The following is a 19,045-nucleotide window of genomic DNA, read 5'->3' on the forward strand; positions in this document are numbered from 1 at the left end:
CTTGTACTATACGGTTTTCCTTCCTTCTAGTTGTGTAGTATACTCCTATATTTATCAAGTTGTGACCCTGGTGATGCATCCAGTCATCATCACCTGGGTCATGCCAGGTGATGTCCCAGGCTGATGTCACCAAGGCCAAGTTTTCACTGGATTCACATTGTCACTTGTTAACTGACGAACACTTGACGAAATCATGACATAAGAACAGGGTGAAAAGTGACATCCTGAATCTTAGTAGCCTGCTCTTTGGAAATGACTCCTTGTGACTAATCACAGCATGAACTTTGGATAAATCAACCCAGCTTCAAGATTCCCAGAGCAGTCAACGGAGACAAAATATAAAGTCAAGGAGACATCACTTTCATTCTTTTATTCCTTTAATGAACAAATTCTTTGCTGAACACACAGGCCACACCCCCGGTGCCAAATCAATCACAGTGGGGAAGCGGTGGTCTCCACAGCTACGCCATTTCAAGATACAAGTTAGCCACAGTGAAAGCATGACGAATATGACTACAACTTTCAGTAACATTTGCAAAAAGTGGGCTCGATTCAAGAACCCTGCATCGATAGGGTCCTTGTCAAATGATATTGTCACCTAGGTGAACCAAAGGCTACAACACAGATATCACTCACAATTTGAGATGCATCACTTTGTAAAATCACATTGCATGTTGCAATTCATCAGATTAACAAACAATAATTTATGTAAACAACACCTCTCTCTCTCTCTCGCCTTATACTCGACATTTTTAATTTGAACTGTGAAAGTCTGTGACACCTGATAATCAAAATCTTCAGAGCAAATTGAGCTTTCAAATTAGAAATACAGAAAAGAAATCAATTTACTGTCAAACCACAGTAAAAAAAATTTCAGAGAAAAGTTCTTCTTAGAAGTCACTATTATGTCATCACGTTTTCACAACTGACACACAAGTTAAAATATCTCCCCGTGTTCACACATGTATATTGTAAAGCTCAAAAATAAAATCTCAACCAGCTAATTATTCAATTTCATGCAATTACGTTATCACCCCATCTTCTAAAATCCAATAGACATTACTCTCAATATTTGAAGTAATTTGCGTCTGGTATCAAACGGCGAAAATGAAATAGTGAATAACAGCAAGTTTACAGTACCTTTGATTTACACGTAAAAGCCAAAGACACTTAATGCAAAAGAACATGTGACAACGAATACAGTGAGATCCTACTCCTACTCATATACAATTAATTCTCCACACAATCCTCTTTGAATTGGTGGAGATTCGACTCCTGGGCAGGTATGGAAATACATTTATTGACGATGTCATTATGTAACTTCTTAAGTTCTTCAAGAATCTTATCAGGAACCACAGCCACGCAAAGAAACCAGAATCATAGTGATCGAATTCACGACAACCACTGAATTAGGAGTATGATGGCCACCATCATTGAACGCAGAAGAAGAGTCTTGCACCCATTTCCAACAGCATTACAGACAACAGCAGGGCTTTTCAACTACTGTAAGCAGTCTGTTTGGGTGCCACGCTGAATACGGTGGCACCAAAAAACAACCAAGTTGCCCCTGTGGTGCCCGAGGCTGCCGACCCCAGCAGCTTGGTCAAGTGCCAATTTGGTTTTTGACTTCCTAATCGCAAGTCAGAAAGACCTGTAACAACTCAACAGCAGAGACCTATCACAGGAACCACGCCAAAGATTTTCTTCGTACAATGACATTTAACTCAAAGTCCATAACTTGTTTTTCATTAACAGTCTTTAGTCTTCAAACTTAATTGAGTGACAATTCATGTCGATCTCGCCGCCTCGATAACTGCCGCGTTTCTTCTTCGTCTTCTCGTGCCGGAACGATTTGCCCTTGGTGTGTTTGAGGTCTCGGTTGGCTTTGTCTCCCCACGAGCCATATGCACCACCCTGAAAGAAACAGGACACATAAGATTTAGTGAATTCTTCCCAGGTGTTCTGGTTGGGAGTTTGTTCTTAAAGTGCAAAGCTTCAACCACAAGGTTAACCTCTTGACTTTTAGGTAATCACTTTTCTAATGAGCTCAATATCTACACACAATTGGAATCAACATGCTAAGGGGACTCCTGCTAGGTGTAGGGGATAGAGGACTAACCTTTGCTTCAAAAGAATTGTCAGCTAATCTATGATCAACATCAACCTCCTCCTCTTTTACTCTTCTGAATGGCCTTGATGTGTTCTAGAACAAAACATATATTTTAAATAAAACAGATGTTTTTTCACTTGGTTTTCTTGGGTCAGTACTGAAATTTGCAGTTTTTATGTGAATAGAAGACTATGCCAACATCAAGCATACATGTACAAGTAACCTGTAGCCTGAAAGAACATCAACATTTACATTTATATACATCTAATACAGCGGTCTTTTTGGAAAGCAAATCAACTGAAACGTTGCCAACAAAAACGATTCACGGAGACATAAAATTAGTCACGGAGAGACAAAATATACATACCAATCTTTTCTTTTCATGAGATTTCGTTTTACTATTCAATGAATCGATACCATTCACAACTGGCGTGCTTGTCTTTATCACATCTGCATCAGATCCAGTCTCACTTGAACAGACACCGTTCACACCATTCACAACAATAGGCGTAACCTTTGTGGTATTTTTTACAGGAGCTGATTTAGAGTCTTCATCACTCGAGCTATCAGAACTGTCTGAACTCTCCTCTTTTTTAGAGGTGACTTTCGCTACTTTTTTCACAGGAGATTTGCTTTTTTCATCTTCGGATTCAGAGCTAGAGTCATCTGAACTTGAACTGGAGTCCTTCTTAGCTGGAGTTGCTTTCTTGGCTACTGCGGGTGATTTTGCAGGAGTTTTCTTTGCTGGTTTTTCATCTTCGGATTCAGAGCTAGAGTCATCTGAACTTGAACTGGAGTCCTTCTTAGCTGGAGTTGCTTTCTTGGCTACTGCGGGTGATTTTGCAGGAGTTTTCTTTGCTGGTTTTTCATTTTCAGATTCAGAGCTAGAGTCATCTGAACTTGAACTGGAGTCCTTCTTGGCTGGAGTGGCTTTCTTGGCTACTGCGGGTGATTTTGCAGGAGTTTTCTTTGCTGGTTCTTCATCTTCGGATTCAGAGCTAGAGTCATCTGAACTTGAACTGGAGTCCTTCTTGGCTGGAGCTGCTTTCTTGGCTACTGCGGGTGATTTTGCAGGAGTTTTCTTTGCTGGTTCTTCATCTTCGGATTCAGAGCTAGAGTCATCTGAACTTGAACTTGAGTCCTTCTTAGCTGGAGTTGCTTTCTTGGCTGCTGCAGGTGATTTTGCAGGAGTTTTCTTTGCTGGTTTTTCATCTTCGGATTCAGAGCTAGAGTAATCTGAACTTGAGCTGGAGTCCTTCTTGGCTGGAGCTGCTTTCTTGGCTGCTGCGGGTGATTTTGCAGGAGTTTTCTTTGCTGGTTTTTCATCTTCGGATTCAGAGCTAGAGTCATCTGAACTTGAACTGGAGTCCTTCTTAGCTGGAGCTGCTTTCTTGGCTACTGCGGGTGATTTTGCTGGAGTTTTCTTTGCTGGTTTTTCATCTTCGGATTCAGAGCTAGAGTCATCGGAACTTGAACTGGAGTCCTTCTTAGCTGGAGTTGCTTTCTTGGCTACTGCGGGTGATTTTGCAGGAGTTTTCTTTGCTGGTTTTTCATCTTCAGATTCAGAGCTAGAGTCATCTGAACTTGAACTGGAGTCCTTCTTAGCTGGAGCTGCTTTCTTGGATACTGCGGGTGATTTTGCAGGAGTTTTCTTTGCTGGTTTTTCATCTTCAGATTCAGAGCTAGAGTCATCTGAACTTGAGCTAGAGTCTTTCTTTTTAGCGGGCGTTGCTTTCTTGGCTACTGCAGGTGATTTAGCTGGAGTTTTCTTAGCTGGTTTGTCGTCTTCGGAACTTGAATCATCGGAACTTGAGCTAGAGTCTTTCTTTTTAGCGGGTGTTGCTTTCTTGGCTACTGCAGGTGATTTAGCTGGAGTTTTCTTTGCTGGTTTTTCATCTTCAGATTCAGAGCTAGAGTCATCTGAACTTGAGCTAGAGTCTTTCTTTTTAGCGGGTGTTGCTTTCTTAGCTACTGCAGGTGATTTTGCTGGAGTTTTCTTTGCTGGTTTGTCGTCTTCGGAACTTGAATCATCTGAACTTGAGCTAGAGTCTTTCTTTTTAGCGGGTGTTGCTTTCTTGGCTACTGCAGGTGATTTAGCTGGAGTTTTCTTTGCTGGTTTGTCGTCTTCGGAACTTGAATCATCGGAACTTGAGCTCGAGTCCTTCTTAGCTGGAGTTGCTTTCTTGGCTACTGCGAAAATTTTAGCTGGAGTTTTCTTTGCTGGCTTTTCATCTTCCGATTCAGAGCTAGAGTCATCTGAACTTGAACTGGAGTCCTTCTTAGCTGGAGTTGCTTTCTTGGCTACTGCGGGTGATTTTGCAGGAGTTTTCTTTGCCGGTTTTTCATCTTCGGATTCAGAGCTAGAGTCATCTGAACTTGAACTGGAGTCCTTCTTAGCTGGAGTTGCTTTCTTGGATACTGCGAGTGATTTCGCTGGAGTTTTCTTTGCTGGTTTTTCATCTTCAGATTCAGAGCTAGAGTCATCTGAACTTGAACTGGAGTCCTTCTTGGCTGGAGTGGCTTTCTTGGATACCGCAGGTGATTTAGCTGGAGTTTTCTTTGCTGGTTTGTCGTCTTCGGAACTTGAATCATCAGAACTTGAGCTAGAGTCTTTCTTTTTAGCGGGTGTTGCTTTCTTAGCTACTGCGGGTGACTTTGCAGGAGTTTTTTTTGTGGCCTTTTCATCCTCTGAACTCGAGTCATCAGAACTTGAACTGGAATCCTCCTTTGCTTGTTTGGCCTTCTTAGCTGCTACTTTTGGTGTAGCCTTTTTAGGTGCCTCATCCTCTGAACTCGAATCGTCAGAACTGGAGCTTGAGTCCTTCTTTGCAGAGATGTTTTTCTTAGCTAGAGCTGGTGATTTTGCAGGCGTTTTCTTAACCGGTTTTTCATCATCAGAACTGGAGTCCAAGCTTGAATCCTCCGAGCTAGATGATGCAGCCTTTTTCGGTGTAACTGCTTTACTTGGGCGGTTATTCACTGCGACTGGTTTCTTGGGTTTAGAAGGTATATCCTCCTCTCCACTTGCCTCATCATCACTGTCAGAGTCAGAGCTACTTGATACACATTTCTTGGTAGCTGGCTTTGGGGCGGCCTTCTTTGGGGCTTCATCATCTACAAATAGAAATTATTTCATTTGAACTATATAGATATAAGCTTTAAGACAAAGAGAACACTGCAGGGGGTGGCCCCATTTTCATCCAGTTCAAAGAACTCTCCTTGAAATGACACAAAGAGAGCAACTACTTCGATTGACCTACCCTAAGGGGGAGAGAAGAAGAAGAGGAAGCTCAACGCAGCATTTTTTGCCATCCAAATCCAGATAACATTATTTCCCGCTCCAGTGTCTCAGGAAGTTGATTCTTCCCCTCATTTCATAAATTTTTCCCGTCGCCTGCTCCACTTACCAGAATCAGAATCACTCGAGTCACTGCTACTCTCAGCCTTCTTCTTCTTTGCTGGAGGCTTCACAGCAGCCTTGGCTCCAGGCGTTGTCTTGGGTTTGGCTGGCGCATCATCGCCGGATGACGAGGAGGAATCACTTGAACTCGCTGGGCGTTTGTTGACCCCCTTCTTTGTTGTCACTGCACTGTTAAATCAAAAATGAAAACATGTACACGAAACCTTTTTTTGCATGATTTTCCTCTCTCTTCAGTCTCTGACGGTTCAGTTTCATAAACTCAACCCACATTGTAGGGTTTTCCTGGTACTCTGTGAACAAGTTCGGAGACTTGGGCTGATACAAAGGCACCTTTTAGTTTTACCAAGTGAAATGTTTTTGCTTACATGCAGGCCTTTCAATTACGTGGAGACCTCTACACCCTGTATTTTTTTAGCCTATTTTGGGGGACATGTTTTTTTGCTTTTTAGCTTAATTTGGGGACATTTCATCGCGCCAATTTGCCTGAACAGCGACGTCATAAAATCAAAGTTAGTGACTGATATCACCACATACACCTGAAAAATCATAATTTTAGGGTAAAACTATAAAATTAGGCCATTTGGATGAGATTTGGTTATGTTAGGGGTCAAAAAACGCTTTAAAAAAAACACACCTAATTTGGGGACATCCTGTACGGCCTACGCCATTATACGGTGTAGGAATCATGTAATTGAGAGGCCTGACATGAAAAGGCATTAATAATTACTTGCGGAAAGCACACAGTGAACTCACCTCGTGTCACCCTTCCTCGCTTTTTTTCGCGGTGTTGCATCTGTTTCATCCAGCTTCCTCTTTATAGGTGAGTTTTTCTTCTTCCAATCTTCCACAATGTCTGTTATCTTTGGTGATCCACTTGGTGGCATAGACTGGAGAAAAGAGGCAAAACAGTCAATGCATCATTTGTAAGGTAATGAAGATGGCCGCTCAACAAGATGAACCAGGGGTCCATGATCCAGGGCCCAAACAAAACAAATAGGCCTTTTCTAAGAAGACGAATCGGCCCAAAACAAATAGACGATTTCGAAGAAGTTTGTTTTGGCACTGCCCAGTTATGCGTTTCATCTTGAACAAAGGATCGCCATGTCTCTAGGAATTGTCCGAAGTCAGCTCAGGCCTTCTGAGTAGCTCCGAGTGCTTACCAGTCAGAACGGCCCCTGGTCAAAACGGCCCCCGCTTTAATAGAGTCAAAACAGCCCTGGGTCAAATGGGCACCTATAGCGGCGGAGAGTGTAGGGTATCGTGTGAAGTGGGCGGGTATAGTTGAGTGTATAGTTGAGGCGGTTTAGGGATAAGTATTTTTAGGGGTGGGAACTTCGATCCTGTGATCTAGACCTCAAGAATTTGTAGTCTTTATTCATTCTTAGTACTGTTTGCATGCTTGGCATGCCGATCAACCGTCGTATATCCATACTTCTAAATGAGAAAGAAATGAGAAATGAGAAGACTTTAGGATCTATATGAACCGCTGGTTAGTCGGCATGCAGTCATGAATTGCATCATCATTCATAGTCAAATTGAAGACAAATCAATACGGAATACCTGTTTCGTTTTAACTCATACTTAGTAGTTTATTATCAATTATACCGGTAATGATAACATTTACATACAGTCGTCACTGTTACAGTTCATCAAATCAAATCAAAACATATAAAATACAGCCAGAGATAAAAACCATATCACACTTGTTCATATGCACTTGTTATCTTAAAACAATATGTTTTTATTACCAAAATGTAACCATCATTCCATGACTTAGACGACAGAGTCTAGAGCAAGCGCATGAAAAAGTTCAAAGCACATTCCATTTGACCGTTTTACGTACTTGGGGCAACGAGATGTGAACACGTACGGAGCAGCTGTCGGGCGTTCTTCTTTCCTTTGATGTAATCCTCCCAAACTGCGAAGAGTTTTCCCTCGATTTGGCGGTATTGGGCTCGTTGCCTACGTTTCAGTTTGGCGGCACGCACAAGACGGACTTGGATCCCGACGAGACTTGCTTATTCGTGGAGAAGCTTCACCAAGACGTAGAACGTGATATTTCCCTGACGTGCGTGTCGATTCAGGGCACCGTGCCAACCCTCGCAGTCGTTGTTAGTGCGAACGGGTTGGTTGAAGACACTCCACGTTTTAGGGGTCCATTGTGTCGTCTCAATCCAGTTTCTACGAATGTAGTCCACGAGCGTCGCCAGGGTTTCTGTTGTTGCACGTTTTGCAAGCTTTTCAAAGAGTGGGCGAATGTGTTCGTGTGGGAGGTAAGGCAAAGCGAGTAGTTCTTTGCAGAGTTGGTGCGTGACGTCATCGTGGAGGTATGCTGGTGCCAGACCGATCTCTTGAATCTTGCGCCAGATGCTTTGGGCCCAGTGGAACGAACAACCTCGTATCTTGACCTCGGGTAGCACTGTTGGTATGGCTCTCCACATCGCGCTCTCGAAGTCAATGACGATTTTCTTGAGGGAACGATCTGGTGTCAGGCGCTTGATTGACTTCAACACTTTTCGGTAGTCCTTCTTTCGTTTTCCTGACATCAAGACGAACATAAGCGGGACTTGTTTCATGTCGTCACCTTGTCGAACGAAAGCATGGACGCTGAGCAGTTGTGTGACGGGCTCCTTGACGACCTTGAATGTACCATCAATGTACCAAGTTTTCGACTCCGTCAGCAACTGGATCATCTGCGTTGTTGCGAAAATGATGTGCCGCTTTCCGTCTACTCGAATGTCTTCACGCAAAAAGTCTTCGTGAATGTGCGTTTCGTCAAGATCGAATTCGAGGTCTTTTGGTTCGATAAAGTTCGATGGTGTAGACCTACATTAGCCCTACATATCGAGAATAATGTAGAGAAGATTAATAATAATAACAATAATATGGGCGAACAGGCCAAAAACCAGATAACGCAACTTCTAAGTTTTAAAAGTGCATAACATCTGCTTTCTTATCTCATTACCACTGGTTACACGCACGCAGTAAAAAAAGTTATCTAGTTCAGATAGGTTACTACCACTAAACTACCAAGGGCCGTTTTGACCCAGGGCCGTTTTGACATGGGGCCGTTTTGACTCGGGGCCGTTTTGACTCTATTTAAAGCGGGGCCGTTTTGACCAGGGGCCATTTTGACTGGATACCCTCCGAGTATGCGCATTTGATTTGTTTTGGCACTCATTCGTCTTCTTAATCTTTGAATTCGTCCATCTATCATCGCGCACACACACTCAGAACACGTCAGAAGCCCGAAGCTGACTTCGGACAATGCCAAGAGACACAGTGATCCTTTGTTCGGCTAAACTTTAGAATCCCCGATCGGAAATGACGTAGTTTGATCGCATTCAACTATAAATCCATTGAACAGTGGTGCTTGGTTGTCAACCGATGACCTTTTTTTGGGGTGTGATCGGGGATTGTAAACTCGTTCCCTTTGTTCAAGGTGAAACATATGACTGGTTGGCGTCAAAACAAACTTCTTTGAAAGTTTGAAATGAAAAGGTCCATGCCATGAAACATTCAAACATCATCATCGATCTTCATGCATGCAGTAGTGGAGTGATGCACGTGTTGAAAAATTACTTCTTTGGGTCTGTGTTTTGTGAGAGTATGACTAAACTGGCCCGTCGATGACCACGAAACTTACTGTCTGCACTCGTTTACGGAACACCTCAGCCACATCATTACATTTAGTTTTAAGGAAAGCATAAATCAGTGGGAAAACGGTGGAATCTTCTTTCGTTGAACTGGCCATGGCTTCTTCAAAAACGTGTTGTTCAAACCGGAAGTACTACTACGCATGCGTAATTGGAACAGGTGCACGTAGTGCCCGGATGTAAAATCTGTCTGCAATCCAAAATGTCAACATTACAAAATTGACTATATTTTTGCGAATCAAGCTTTCCCTGGCCAGCTGGACGCGACATCACTTAGTGGACCATTTTCCGCTAGTCGCAGTTACATCAAAAAATAAGATCTGGACTATCAGAATGGTAAATTAAGCTGAATATTTTGGAAATTTGGATGCACTATACACTGCAGTGACGCTGTCTGCGAGTGTGACAGTTAGTGTTATACAGGGTGTTCAAAAAAGTGTGTTTATGTTTACCTTAACTTAAATTGTGACCACCTTGCACACAAATGTTTTACTCCAACTCCTTTGTAGGCCCGACAGTGTTCAGACAGACATGATGATGAATGGCACATCACGACCAGCCCGAGGATGTCCGATGTGTTTGGTATCCTATCGAAATATATGGAACCAGAAGAAGTCATCAAGGCTCCGTCATTACACCAAGCCATCTGCTCTGGAGATTATGACAAGGTGAAGATTAGAGAAAACGTATATGGACAATCTCAGCTGGTGAAACTTATATTGAAAGTACAAGAGAAACTAATTTACTTAGAGGAAAAATGTATTTGAACCATGTTAGTTAGACAGAGTGCATGGTCCTGTTAGTCCAAAACATCTCACCCGTAAATTTAAATGTTCACCCCTTCACTGTTTGATCATTATTAAGATGATTATAAAAGGCATGGATGTTTAAATAACACTCCTTAATTCTATAAATTCGGATTTTGTTGCTTCCAGGTTGTTGAACTGTTGTGTGGGGGAGACTGTGACGTGAATCAGAGACAGGATCAGATCAAACCATCTCCGCTCTACTGCGCTGCTTACCATGGCCATAATGAGTAAGTTTTCTCCTATAGGACTATAGGGGTGCTCAATTCACTTCTTACACCAATTAATCGGTAAATCAGTCTATCAGTCGTCGACAAAAGTGTTAAAAAACTCACATAACTTTAATCAACTTTTAAGAATTTTCAAGGTAGGTTATTTATAAATGGGAGATTGGGACAAAAAGGCTTTGTCAGAAATCTTGCAAAAGCAATGTCTTATTTTTGCTTTACACTGCTTTGACTACAATAATGCATTGCTTGAAAATGGGGAACATCTTTCCACTCCCGGTACCTATGAACATACCTTCCTCATATACTGATACACAAAAGATAAGATAGCTTCTTATACCCTTTCAGAATTCTTGCTCTACTTCTCCAACACGAAAGTATCTCCCTAACAGAAGGACACATCCAACTGTCTGAGTTGCATGCTGCTGTGTACAAGCGGCACATGGATACCGCCCGCCTTTTGCTGCAACACGGCACAAATATCAATGCCAGAACACCGGGGAATGAGTGGACAGCACTCCATATTGCTTGCTTCAACAAACAAGCTGAGATGATAGAATTACTTTTGGAATACAGTCCTAAAGTAAACTCATTATCTTATGGCGCTTTAATACCCATTTCGCTAATTTTCATGTCACTGAATGAAGAGGATAAAAAACTACGGACCTGTCGTGATGTTGACGCAATTGTGCGCTGTTTAGAAGCACTGTTACGCCACGAGGGCATGGAAACAAACCATTGGTCTTTCCACCCTGGTTTGGTCATGAACATACTTCCTTTAGAGCAGGCTTGCCGGATGCGGGAACCAGAGATGATTCGTCTGCTGCTGAATAGCGGTGCGAGGGCAGACGGTGTTTATCATCGTACAATACAGTGTGTACCGTTATACCACCTGTATCGAAAACCTGAAGACGATGGAACATTATTCTTTCAGACGACAGACGAGATCAAAAAATTCTGGGAGTGCGTCGTTTTGATGTTGGATCATGGGATAGACCAAGATGTCCAACAGAATTTCACACGGACTTTAACAACTCCGGTACGGCCCGTCCGTGGTAGCAAACTCCGGTTAGCCGGAAATGTCCGGATTGAACTAAGCCGCCATTCTTGTCCAGATAATTTGAAAAATGATTGGATGGATTTGGTGTCGTGGTTGGATTATATTGAAAAGAACCCCAGCACGCTGAAAAATCTTTGTCGTCGCTTCCTGCGGCGTCACCTGAACCATAAGGTGATGTTTAAAGTTGATAAGTTGCCGCTCCCTAAAGTGATGAAGGACTATGTGCTCATGCGTTTTCTTTGAGCAGCTTTTAAAAGCCCTGGTGATTTTTGATAATGAGTGAAAGTGCTTTCAGTTTGGTGGTTGCTTCTGCTGTAACCATGGTGACTAATTTCATGCTGCATTACTCAGCCACTGTAGGCCTAGCAATGATCTGAACTTGCTGATATATTTACACATGATATTCTATTTACTTGTCTTATTTTCATGTTTTCGTATCTGTGTTAATACGGCTAAGGCTACTTGAATCCACCCTCAGAAATGAGACAGTTTTAAATGTGATTGTGCCAAGATTTTCTGTCTCCTTAATTTTTTATGTGTATTTTTCAAAGTGTGCCCCTGGGCTTTTTGCAGGGTTTTCTGGTGAAATCATGTCTTCACGTGCATGTCTATATAGGTATCATAAGGTTAAAGTGTTCTCTTTGAATTTGTGATGGTAGGGTGAATTGTGATTACGAATATTTTTAGCGATTCAACATGTTTTATATATCAATCCTTTCCATTTCACATTTCTAAATATAAAATCTCATTTTATATTTATATTGTATATTTATCTCATTGATATTCTTATCAGTCATCAAAATATATATTTATTTACAGTCACAAATCTGTTGTTGTTGTTATTGATTCTAAAACCCTTCTTTGGTTACAATGTTTCATTTTTGTAAAGAAACTACAAATGATTGGCTGTCTTTTTGAGCGAGAAGCCCAAATAAGACTGCCATTACCTGGAAAGCCAGATCAGCCAAAAAGACTCCCACAACCTGGAGAGCCAGGTCAGCCCAAATAAGACTCCCATAACCTGGAAAACTAGCTCTGCCCAAGAAAGACTCCAGGAACTATAAGCAACGCTGCCGGGACAACCGTCTTCCTATGTCCATCATTCAGAGGGGCCTCGAAGCCCAGTGGTCAACACTGCTGGCTCCCACACAATTGCGACCCGGGTTTGATCTTGGGAGAACCCAGGATTGTATTTCTGGCCGAAGCGGTGTGGCTTTCGAGGAACTACAATACAATCCCTAGATCTTCACAACAAGTTTTAGGCTCAATATGAAAATTAGGGTCTGTCAGATGGGACTAAAAGCTGTGGTCCCTTACGCGAGTGTCTATGCCAAGGCAAGTAAAAGATCCCACAAAGGTGGTAGGTGGCCTATAGAGGATTATACTTCCGGCAAAATCCAATAGGGTTATGATGCCGGAAATGATGATGATGCTAATGATAATTCAACCGCAAGTAATGTTTTCCTCATAATTATATTTATTTCATAAAATACATCTATACAGTACCAACCATGTAAGTTGAAGAAACAAAACATATCTATTTACAAAAGTGAATTCATCAAAACAAGTTTTTGGACAATCAGGTAGAAATCAGTGCACATTCAATCAATGGACGGAGTGAATATATAGATGAATAGTTTATTTATTCCCAATATAAACTATAAATGTAGAGAAATATACAATGACTTCTGTATTGTAAACGCTCAATATATGTTTAGAATAATTTTGTCCACAAAACTGAGTACAATTTTTTATAAATGTTCCTGTTGAACTCATCCTGTTAGGCTTTATGAAGAGGGACTATTTGGGCAGAAGCCAGGTGCTCCAAATCATATACCTTACTCCTTACTCCCTAATCATGCCATACATTTATTCTATGTCATACACGACAAAATACGAAACATTTCAATATCACATTTTATTAGGCAATCACAGTCTATAAAAGATGCCAAAATTGCAACAAAAACACACACCAATTGTCAAGGTTACCAATATATTAACCCTTTCATATGGACGGATGTAATTTAACAGAAAAAAAACTTGTTATGTAGACAATTTTTGCAAACTCGTTTTCAAATGAAAATGTGGCCAAAGAAAAAAATCTTTTTCATTTTACAACCTGATTCTCCAGGTCTCCAGGTCCATAAGAGTAAATATCAAGAACCATGACATACATCTTTCATGTTTTAAAATTTGAGTCCACAAAGTCAATTTTGTGTTGGCTAACACTAACAGTTCCTCGGTCTGACTGGCAAGAGCAAAGCACCCTTAATGGGTGATGACACAGCTGTTGTGTTCAGTTTCAAGTTCTCGCGGATGAAATGATATCTCTCGGACCGCCTCCTTGGGTCTGGGTGTGGGCCTTTCATGGGTGGCGTTGACCGCCCCTCGGGTGCAATGTAGCCTGGTGGGATGCCCTTGACTATATAAGTCCATTGCATATCTTGTGTCTGAAAGAAGAAAATATTTAGGTATAAAAAATCCTATTACAAATCATGAGACGTTTCGTAAAAATTTCCCCAATCAACTTTAATTTCTTGCAGCAATCCCTCAAGCCCTGAAAAGGTACGTGTGACTGCGCCCCCTATAAGTTATTCACTGAAAAACTACGCCAACATACCTGCACCACAAGTCTCCCATGGTATGCTTTGCCGTACATTGCCGGTGTGAACCCGACCGTTATCAATGTACCGTTGCTGCCAGAAGGTAGTAACTCTCCACACATTGGAGATACAGTCAGCTCAGGATCGCTGCCGGCCACGTAGAATGCCCGGAACGGGATCGGGTGGCTGAAAGAGAAACAGATTTTTTGTTAAAAGAGCATTTTTGATATTTCTCAGGGTTTTTTTGTAACTTTTTCGGAATATTAGAAACTGTTTTTTTTAAGATTCGGAGGATACTGATTTAAGCTTGGCTGTTGGCACATATGACTGCCACAAAATTGACCACACAGAAAGGTTCACCTTCACCTCGAATTGCTCACCTTTCTTGACTATTCAGTCTGAAACCAAGGGCGACCTCTTTGTTTAGTCCGACGGCCTCGATGACAATGGTATCGTCTGGTTTAGGCTCCGTAGCTACAAACCGGACTGGGAACCTCCAGACTCCTCCGGTAGCCGCTTTGACTAGCAGCTGGACATCATGTCTGAAAGAGAAACACACATGTCAAGATTTTCTCAAAGCAATGATTTGGTTTAATTCACTTCACGCAAGTTCAACCTTTCCTTCATGGATAAGAGGGCAGGTTTCATAGGGTGATCAATAGCCTTGCTGTTCGAGCGCTGAAGTTGAACAAAGAGGTTGGAGGTTCGACTCTTTCTTTTGGCAAACAATGGAGACTTCACAGCTATCTTACTTGTTCCAAGGAAAGGGCCCAACTCACAGCTAAATACAATCAAGATTGTTAGTCTTTGCCTAACAATGTACACAACATGTGTACAAGGCATCCCTACTTACCTCATTGGAGTGTTAGGTGCAAATACGATGTTGAAGACAAGTACAACCAGGCCAGACACCTTATCACGGTGTTGACGGACCAAGGACAGGGCGACCGCATTCTGTAGGTTGTTAGTATTCTCCTCCTTGCTGAAGACAATCTCAAAGGTGAACTCGTTGGTCACAGAGATAGCTGAAAAAGACAAGTTTATTGTGACATTTTGCTATTGTTACACTTGATTGAGTTTTACTTTGCGGCAAGTAGAACCTCTCTATTAAGAACACCCTTGGGACTGACCTAAGCTGTCCTTTGTAGAGAGGTGTCCTGATTACAGAGACCACTTTGAATGGAAATGACAGGTCTGGGACCAAAACCAGCAGTGTCCATATCAGAGAGGGTGTCCTTGATAGAGAGGTGTCCACTAATAAAATTAACTTCTCTTTTACTTTACAGACCCAAGGATTGACAGGATACCCAAACAATCTCGAGTGATACGTCCAAAAAGGAAGAAAATGATGTACTTACTCTCCGCCACCACAATGCCATCTGGTGGTTTGGATGCCTGGTCTTTCGGCGTGACCGCTCGCGTCTTGATACCGCGCTGAGGACCAGAGGAGCATGGAGCGACCCCCGATAACACCACTTCCAATCGCTCCTCGGCCCGCTCCCGTGACGGACACTCAATGAGCGCTGCCTGGTTGTCTTTGACCGGGTTGGCCTCTGGGATGCCGTTTATTGGGTACAACCATGTGAGCTCCTTCACTCCTCCACTCTCAGTTCTTGGAAGTGGCCTCCTGTTGAAGAGTATAAATATCAAAATAAGACAAAAGCAAGCCTCATTAATTCTTTAGAACCTGTTTCTGACCCTATTTTGCTTTCTATTTCTGCACAGCCCAGACCAAGCAGAAAGCTATATCAAAAACACAAACCCTAACTCAGACCTAGGGTCCTAGGGTCCGTGCTGTGCATCTAGACAGACATGGTGGTGTCACTTTACACTCACACTCACAGCTTGTGATAGACTCCTATTCCCTGATTAAAGATTAAACCCCAATCGGTGCCCAACTGTTGTAACAAAAGAGCAAATGAAGGAGTACAACTTACTCATCGTCATCGATGCCAGCCACGTACTGCCAACTCCTGCCGTCTGCTCTCCGTACCGCCAACGAACACACCGCCTCATATAGCCTCATCTCATCTGGTGCAAAGGACACTGGGATATCCAACGTTGACTTCGGCCCGACGCGTATTTCTTGTTTTTGTTTGAGGAGAAGGCAGAAGGGGGATTCTTCTCGCAACTCGTTGTTGAAGACGATGTCATTCTGTTGGTCTTTATCTGAAAGTTTGGTCAACCATTTCAGTATATGACAGACAGATATTTTGGTCTGGTGCATCATTACATAAAATTGGATTGTTCAATTGCAATGGACTGAAAACCCAAAGATCAGTGGTTCAAATCCCAGTCAAGACAGCGTGATTGATTTCTTCACTATTTTCATTCTTCCTTTACATAAGCCAGCATTAGCATCCCGTATTCATGATAAAGTATGACTAGCATAATTCAGCACACTTACCCAAGAGAGAGACATCAATAATGATGGGCACATCCAGCGGATTCCTGAACGGAATGATGATGGTTGTATTCGAGGCAGCCTCGGCGTAGATACTGACAGGATCTTGGGGTTGAGGGACAAGGCCTCGCCCGGCCACGTGGAATATCCACTCTCCAAGCTGAAATTTGATGGAATAGATACCAGAATTCAATGCCAAAAGGAAAATGCATAGGTCAGTTATCATATGAGAATGCGACAAGATGTTCTACAGTGAGCAGCATCGAAAATTTGAAATGTTATATCCTAGAGTAAGAAACAAATGAAATAACAGAGATGACTTCAATTCTGACATAAAACTCAAATGCTATAGAGCTTTATAGAGTTACTGTAGGTCCCAGAGATTTTGGTGTTTATATGAAAATTTGATTTGATCTGTTTCGACTCCTGATGATGAGGGATTGTATAATTTTTCCCTGGCGATTGTAATTTTCATCAACTTTTATTCTGTGAGTAAGTAAGTAAGGTTGTTATGACACTCAGGACACAACTCAAAACAAGCTAGTCAGGACACAACTTCAGCTAATGTGACAATATGACATTCAAGTATGATAATGGACAAGTACAAGATTGAACAAGCTAGATATCTCTCTTATGACTTGACATAAGCTTGCCGTGCATATTTTTGCTAGAGAGCACAACCCCTGTGTGTTATCTTGCAATACGCTAAGCTAAAATTACCACAATCCACCTTCCGTTGTCCGGCCCCGACCCAGTTACATTTAGTGAGAGATACAAAAAGAGAGAACGAATGGACCAGTATCTGACACAACATTTAAAGGATAATCAAAGCCATCACACACAAAGTTGGGCGAATTTAAAATTCTGTTACATTTTGTGAACTTTGTGCAAAACTGCAAGACAGAGAAGAAGAAAGGTGCATACCCACTGAAAGAAAACCAGAAAGAAATGAAATATGGAAAGAAAGGTTGTTCAGATTGCCTCGACAGACCATAACCAATAAGAGGACCATCAGATTTCACGGTGGCATCGACATTTTGATCTCTTATAAGTGCATGAGATGGTGCATAAAATGACAGGAAAAAACCTTGCAGAAAACTTCAGCCAAGTTCAGTCAGTAACATCTCACTTACTACAGTATTAGGGTACTAGAGTGTTAATGTAAATGGCATGAGAGTGGCCTTTGAAACAGCCAACTGAGGTGGCATGTTTTGTGCTTTCAGAAGGTGACCACTCCATGAGCCTGAAGCCTAATTCATACTCCAACACATGACCACCCGCGCCCGAAGCATGATCAAAATCTGGACGACGACGTAAGCCTAGTTATTCATGTCGGTGATGGACGCCGATGTGAGCAAAATTCTTAACGACGACATCCAGATTTTGATTGCCTGTCGAACCCAAATCGTCATACATCCGAGTCTGAATTTTGCTTGAGACTTGTTTTGAATACAAACAGCTTCTGTGAAGTGACTATAAAATGAGATTAAGTTATTTGCTGAGTGAACTTGGCTGGTTGATAGAGCGGTGAGGTGTCAACCCTACCTCTTGTTTCTAGATGGGTAAAGAGATATGAAACTGTGGTCAAGGCAAGGAAATGTGGAAGCTGGATTTGGGCGAGATATTCATGTGGGCAAACACTGGTGATGATAAAAGGAATTGCCAGGTAACCTGAGGAATTGCCGGTAAGTATAGAAACTGTAGGAATTGCCATATGCAGGAATTGTTGGATATTCTAAGAAGCTGCCACTTCATCCAAAACCTCAGCTGCCACCTTTGTTTTGGTATGTTTTCCCTTGGCCCTAGTGGTGTTTGGTAACCAATACCAACAGTTCTGGATCAACTCCTTTAACTATTGGCATTTTCAGGTAACTATAGAATGTTGTTGATCACATCAATTCTTCATATTATACTGTGATAGCAAAAGTACCCGCATCCATGGGTGTGTGACATTAGCGAGGGAAGTGATTCTAATACTTGAAGGAAACAACTGCACTTATCAGGTGTGTGTGTGACAGACAATGCTAAGTTAGGCTACCCAATTTGTACCAAATCATGATTTAGGAGCCTCAAACATATCTATCTATAAGGCTAGAAGTTTAAGAATCTACAACTTTGATCAATTTTTAGTTCTCACCTGTTCACACAAGAAAGTCACCACGGCTTGTTGGTCCCCTTCTCCTAGCATCGACGGCATGAAGTTGAGGGGCATCTTGATATTTTCGTGAGGTCGTAAGATGATCGGCTGTTCGTTGTCCTTCTCGAGATTGAAGTTGTTCATGTTGGAAATAGTCGACACTAACTCTAAGGTTTCGCTGGTCGGGTTCTTTAGCTCAATCAGTTGTCTTGACCACCTGGAAACGTGTCAGTGTAAAGGGTCTATTATGCAGCCATGGCATGGGAGAGGGGCGGTTATATAAAACAAGAAGGGAGACTACAACTTCATTTTAGGTCAGTCAGTCGTGCTGCTCTGTCCGACACTGGGTTGCATCTTGATCACAGGGATCACTACTTCTTGTTGCAGGTACCTGCGATGACCACCACGCAGAATACTAAGATTTTGTTGCATGCAATCTTGATGGCACGTCCCAGCGAGAAAAACTGCTCATATTGGGGCAGTTAAGTCCGTTCTTGTGTTCTTACCTTCCTAGTTCACACTCCATGTCTGCCAGGGTGATGGGGATGGGCGGCTCGGCAATCAGCACCAATTCATACCAGAACTCGCCAGTTAGCTCATGATAAAATACCAAACTGAAAG

The 19,045-nt window shown here is 42.2% G+C and overlaps 4 protein-coding genes across 5 annotated transcripts in view; 1 reads left to right on the forward strand and 3 right to left on the reverse strand.

Moving 5' to 3' along the window:
- Nucleotides 1-355: 355 nt before the first annotated feature.
- Nucleotides 356-9,300, reverse strand: LOC135488030 (nucleolar protein dao-5-like). Its single transcript, XM_064772399.1, has 6 exons — nucleotides 9,178-9,300; nucleotides 6,285-6,418; nucleotides 5,518-5,699; nucleotides 2,478-5,224; nucleotides 2,120-2,203; nucleotides 356-1,914 (listed from the first exon to the last, which is right to left on the reverse strand). The coding sequence occupies exons 1-6, from the start codon at nucleotides 9,283-9,285 to the stop codon at nucleotides 1,759-1,761; spliced, it is 3,411 nt and encodes a 1,136-aa protein (XP_064628469.1). The 5' UTR covers nucleotides 9,286-9,300; the 3' UTR covers nucleotides 356-1,758.
- Nucleotides 7,257-8,351, reverse strand: LOC135487676 (uncharacterized). The gene is made up of 2 exons (XM_064771713.1): nucleotides 7,600-8,351; nucleotides 7,257-7,548 (listed from the first exon to the last, which is right to left on the reverse strand). Exons 1-2 carry the CDS (start codon nucleotides 8,222-8,224, stop codon nucleotides 7,367-7,369), a joined length of 807 nt encoding a protein of 268 aa, XP_064627783.1. The 5' UTR covers nucleotides 8,225-8,351; the 3' UTR covers nucleotides 7,257-7,366.
- A 74-nt stretch (nucleotides 9,301-9,374) lies between the features above and the next one.
- LOC135488244 (ankyrin repeat and SOCS box protein 9-like) lies at nucleotides 9,375-12,069 on the forward strand. The gene is made up of 4 exons (XM_064772770.1): nucleotides 9,375-9,523; nucleotides 9,697-9,855; nucleotides 10,123-10,223; nucleotides 10,569-12,069. Exons 1-4 carry the CDS (start codon nucleotides 9,521-9,523, stop codon nucleotides 11,521-11,523), a joined length of 1,218 nt encoding a protein of 405 aa, XP_064628840.1. The 5' UTR covers nucleotides 9,375-9,520; the 3' UTR covers nucleotides 11,524-12,069.
- Nucleotides 12,070-12,749: 680 nt separating this feature from the next.
- The window catches only part of LOC135487496 (cilia- and flagella-associated protein 47-like), a 28,954-nt gene continuing 22,658 nt past the window's right edge, over nucleotides 12,750-19,045 (reverse strand). For both annotated transcript variants that reach the window (XM_064771213.1, XM_064771211.1), the window contains 9 exons: nucleotides 18,931-19,038; nucleotides 18,425-18,641; nucleotides 16,291-16,447; nucleotides 15,821-16,052; nucleotides 15,242-15,510; nucleotides 14,737-14,908; nucleotides 14,264-14,425; nucleotides 13,901-14,069; nucleotides 12,750-13,730 (listed from right to left, as the gene is read on the reverse strand). In XM_064771213.1, coding sequence (XP_064627283.1) covers nucleotides 13,509-13,730; nucleotides 13,901-14,069; nucleotides 14,264-14,425; nucleotides 14,737-14,908; nucleotides 15,242-15,510; nucleotides 15,821-16,052; nucleotides 16,291-16,447; nucleotides 18,425-18,641; nucleotides 18,931-19,038 — 1,708 coding nt within the window. In that variant the 3' untranslated portion in view covers nucleotides 12,750-13,508. The remainder of the gene's footprint in view (nucleotides 13,731-13,900; nucleotides 14,070-14,263; nucleotides 14,426-14,736; nucleotides 14,909-15,241; nucleotides 15,511-15,820; nucleotides 16,053-16,290; nucleotides 16,448-18,424; nucleotides 18,642-18,930; nucleotides 19,039-19,045) is intronic.

This window comes from Lineus longissimus, chromosome 5 (assembly GCF_910592395.1).
Source record: "Lineus longissimus chromosome 5, tnLinLong1.2, whole genome shotgun sequence".
Taxonomy (NCBI): domain Eukaryota; kingdom Metazoa; phylum Nemertea; class Pilidiophora; order Heteronemertea; family Lineidae; genus Lineus; species Lineus longissimus.

Bases quoted from the DNA above. Each gene is read 5' to 3' on its own strand.
- LOC135488030 (XM_064772399.1), bottom strand. From the start codon at position 9,285: ATGGCCAGTTCAACGAAAGAAGATTCCACCGTTTTCCCACTGATTTAT. The intron at 5,225-5,517 runs GTAAGTGGAGCA...TTCTATTTGTAG, and splicing joins CTCGAGTGATTCTGATTCTG to ATGATGAAGCCCCAAAGAAG. The intron at 1,915-2,119 runs GTTAGTCCTCTA...TGTTTCTTTCAG, and splicing joins ACAATTCTTTTGAAGCAAAG to GGTGGTGCATATGGCTCGTG.
- LOC135487676 (XM_064771713.1), bottom strand. From the start codon at position 8,224: ATGATCCAGTTGCTGACGGAGTCGAAAACTTGGTACATTGATGGTACA. The intron at 7,549-7,599 runs GTCAGGGAAATA...TCCACGAATAAG, and splicing joins TGCCCTGAATCGACACGCAC to CAAGTCTCGTCGGGATCCAA.
- LOC135488244 (XM_064772770.1), top strand. The intron at 9,856-10,122 runs GTGAAGATTAGA...TGTTGCTTCCAG, and splicing joins GCTCTGGAGATTATGACAAG to GTTGTTGAACTGTTGTGTGG. The intron at 10,224-10,568 runs GTAAGTTTTCTC...ATACCCTTTCAG, and splicing joins GCTTACCATGGCCATAATGA to AATTCTTGCTCTACTTCTCC.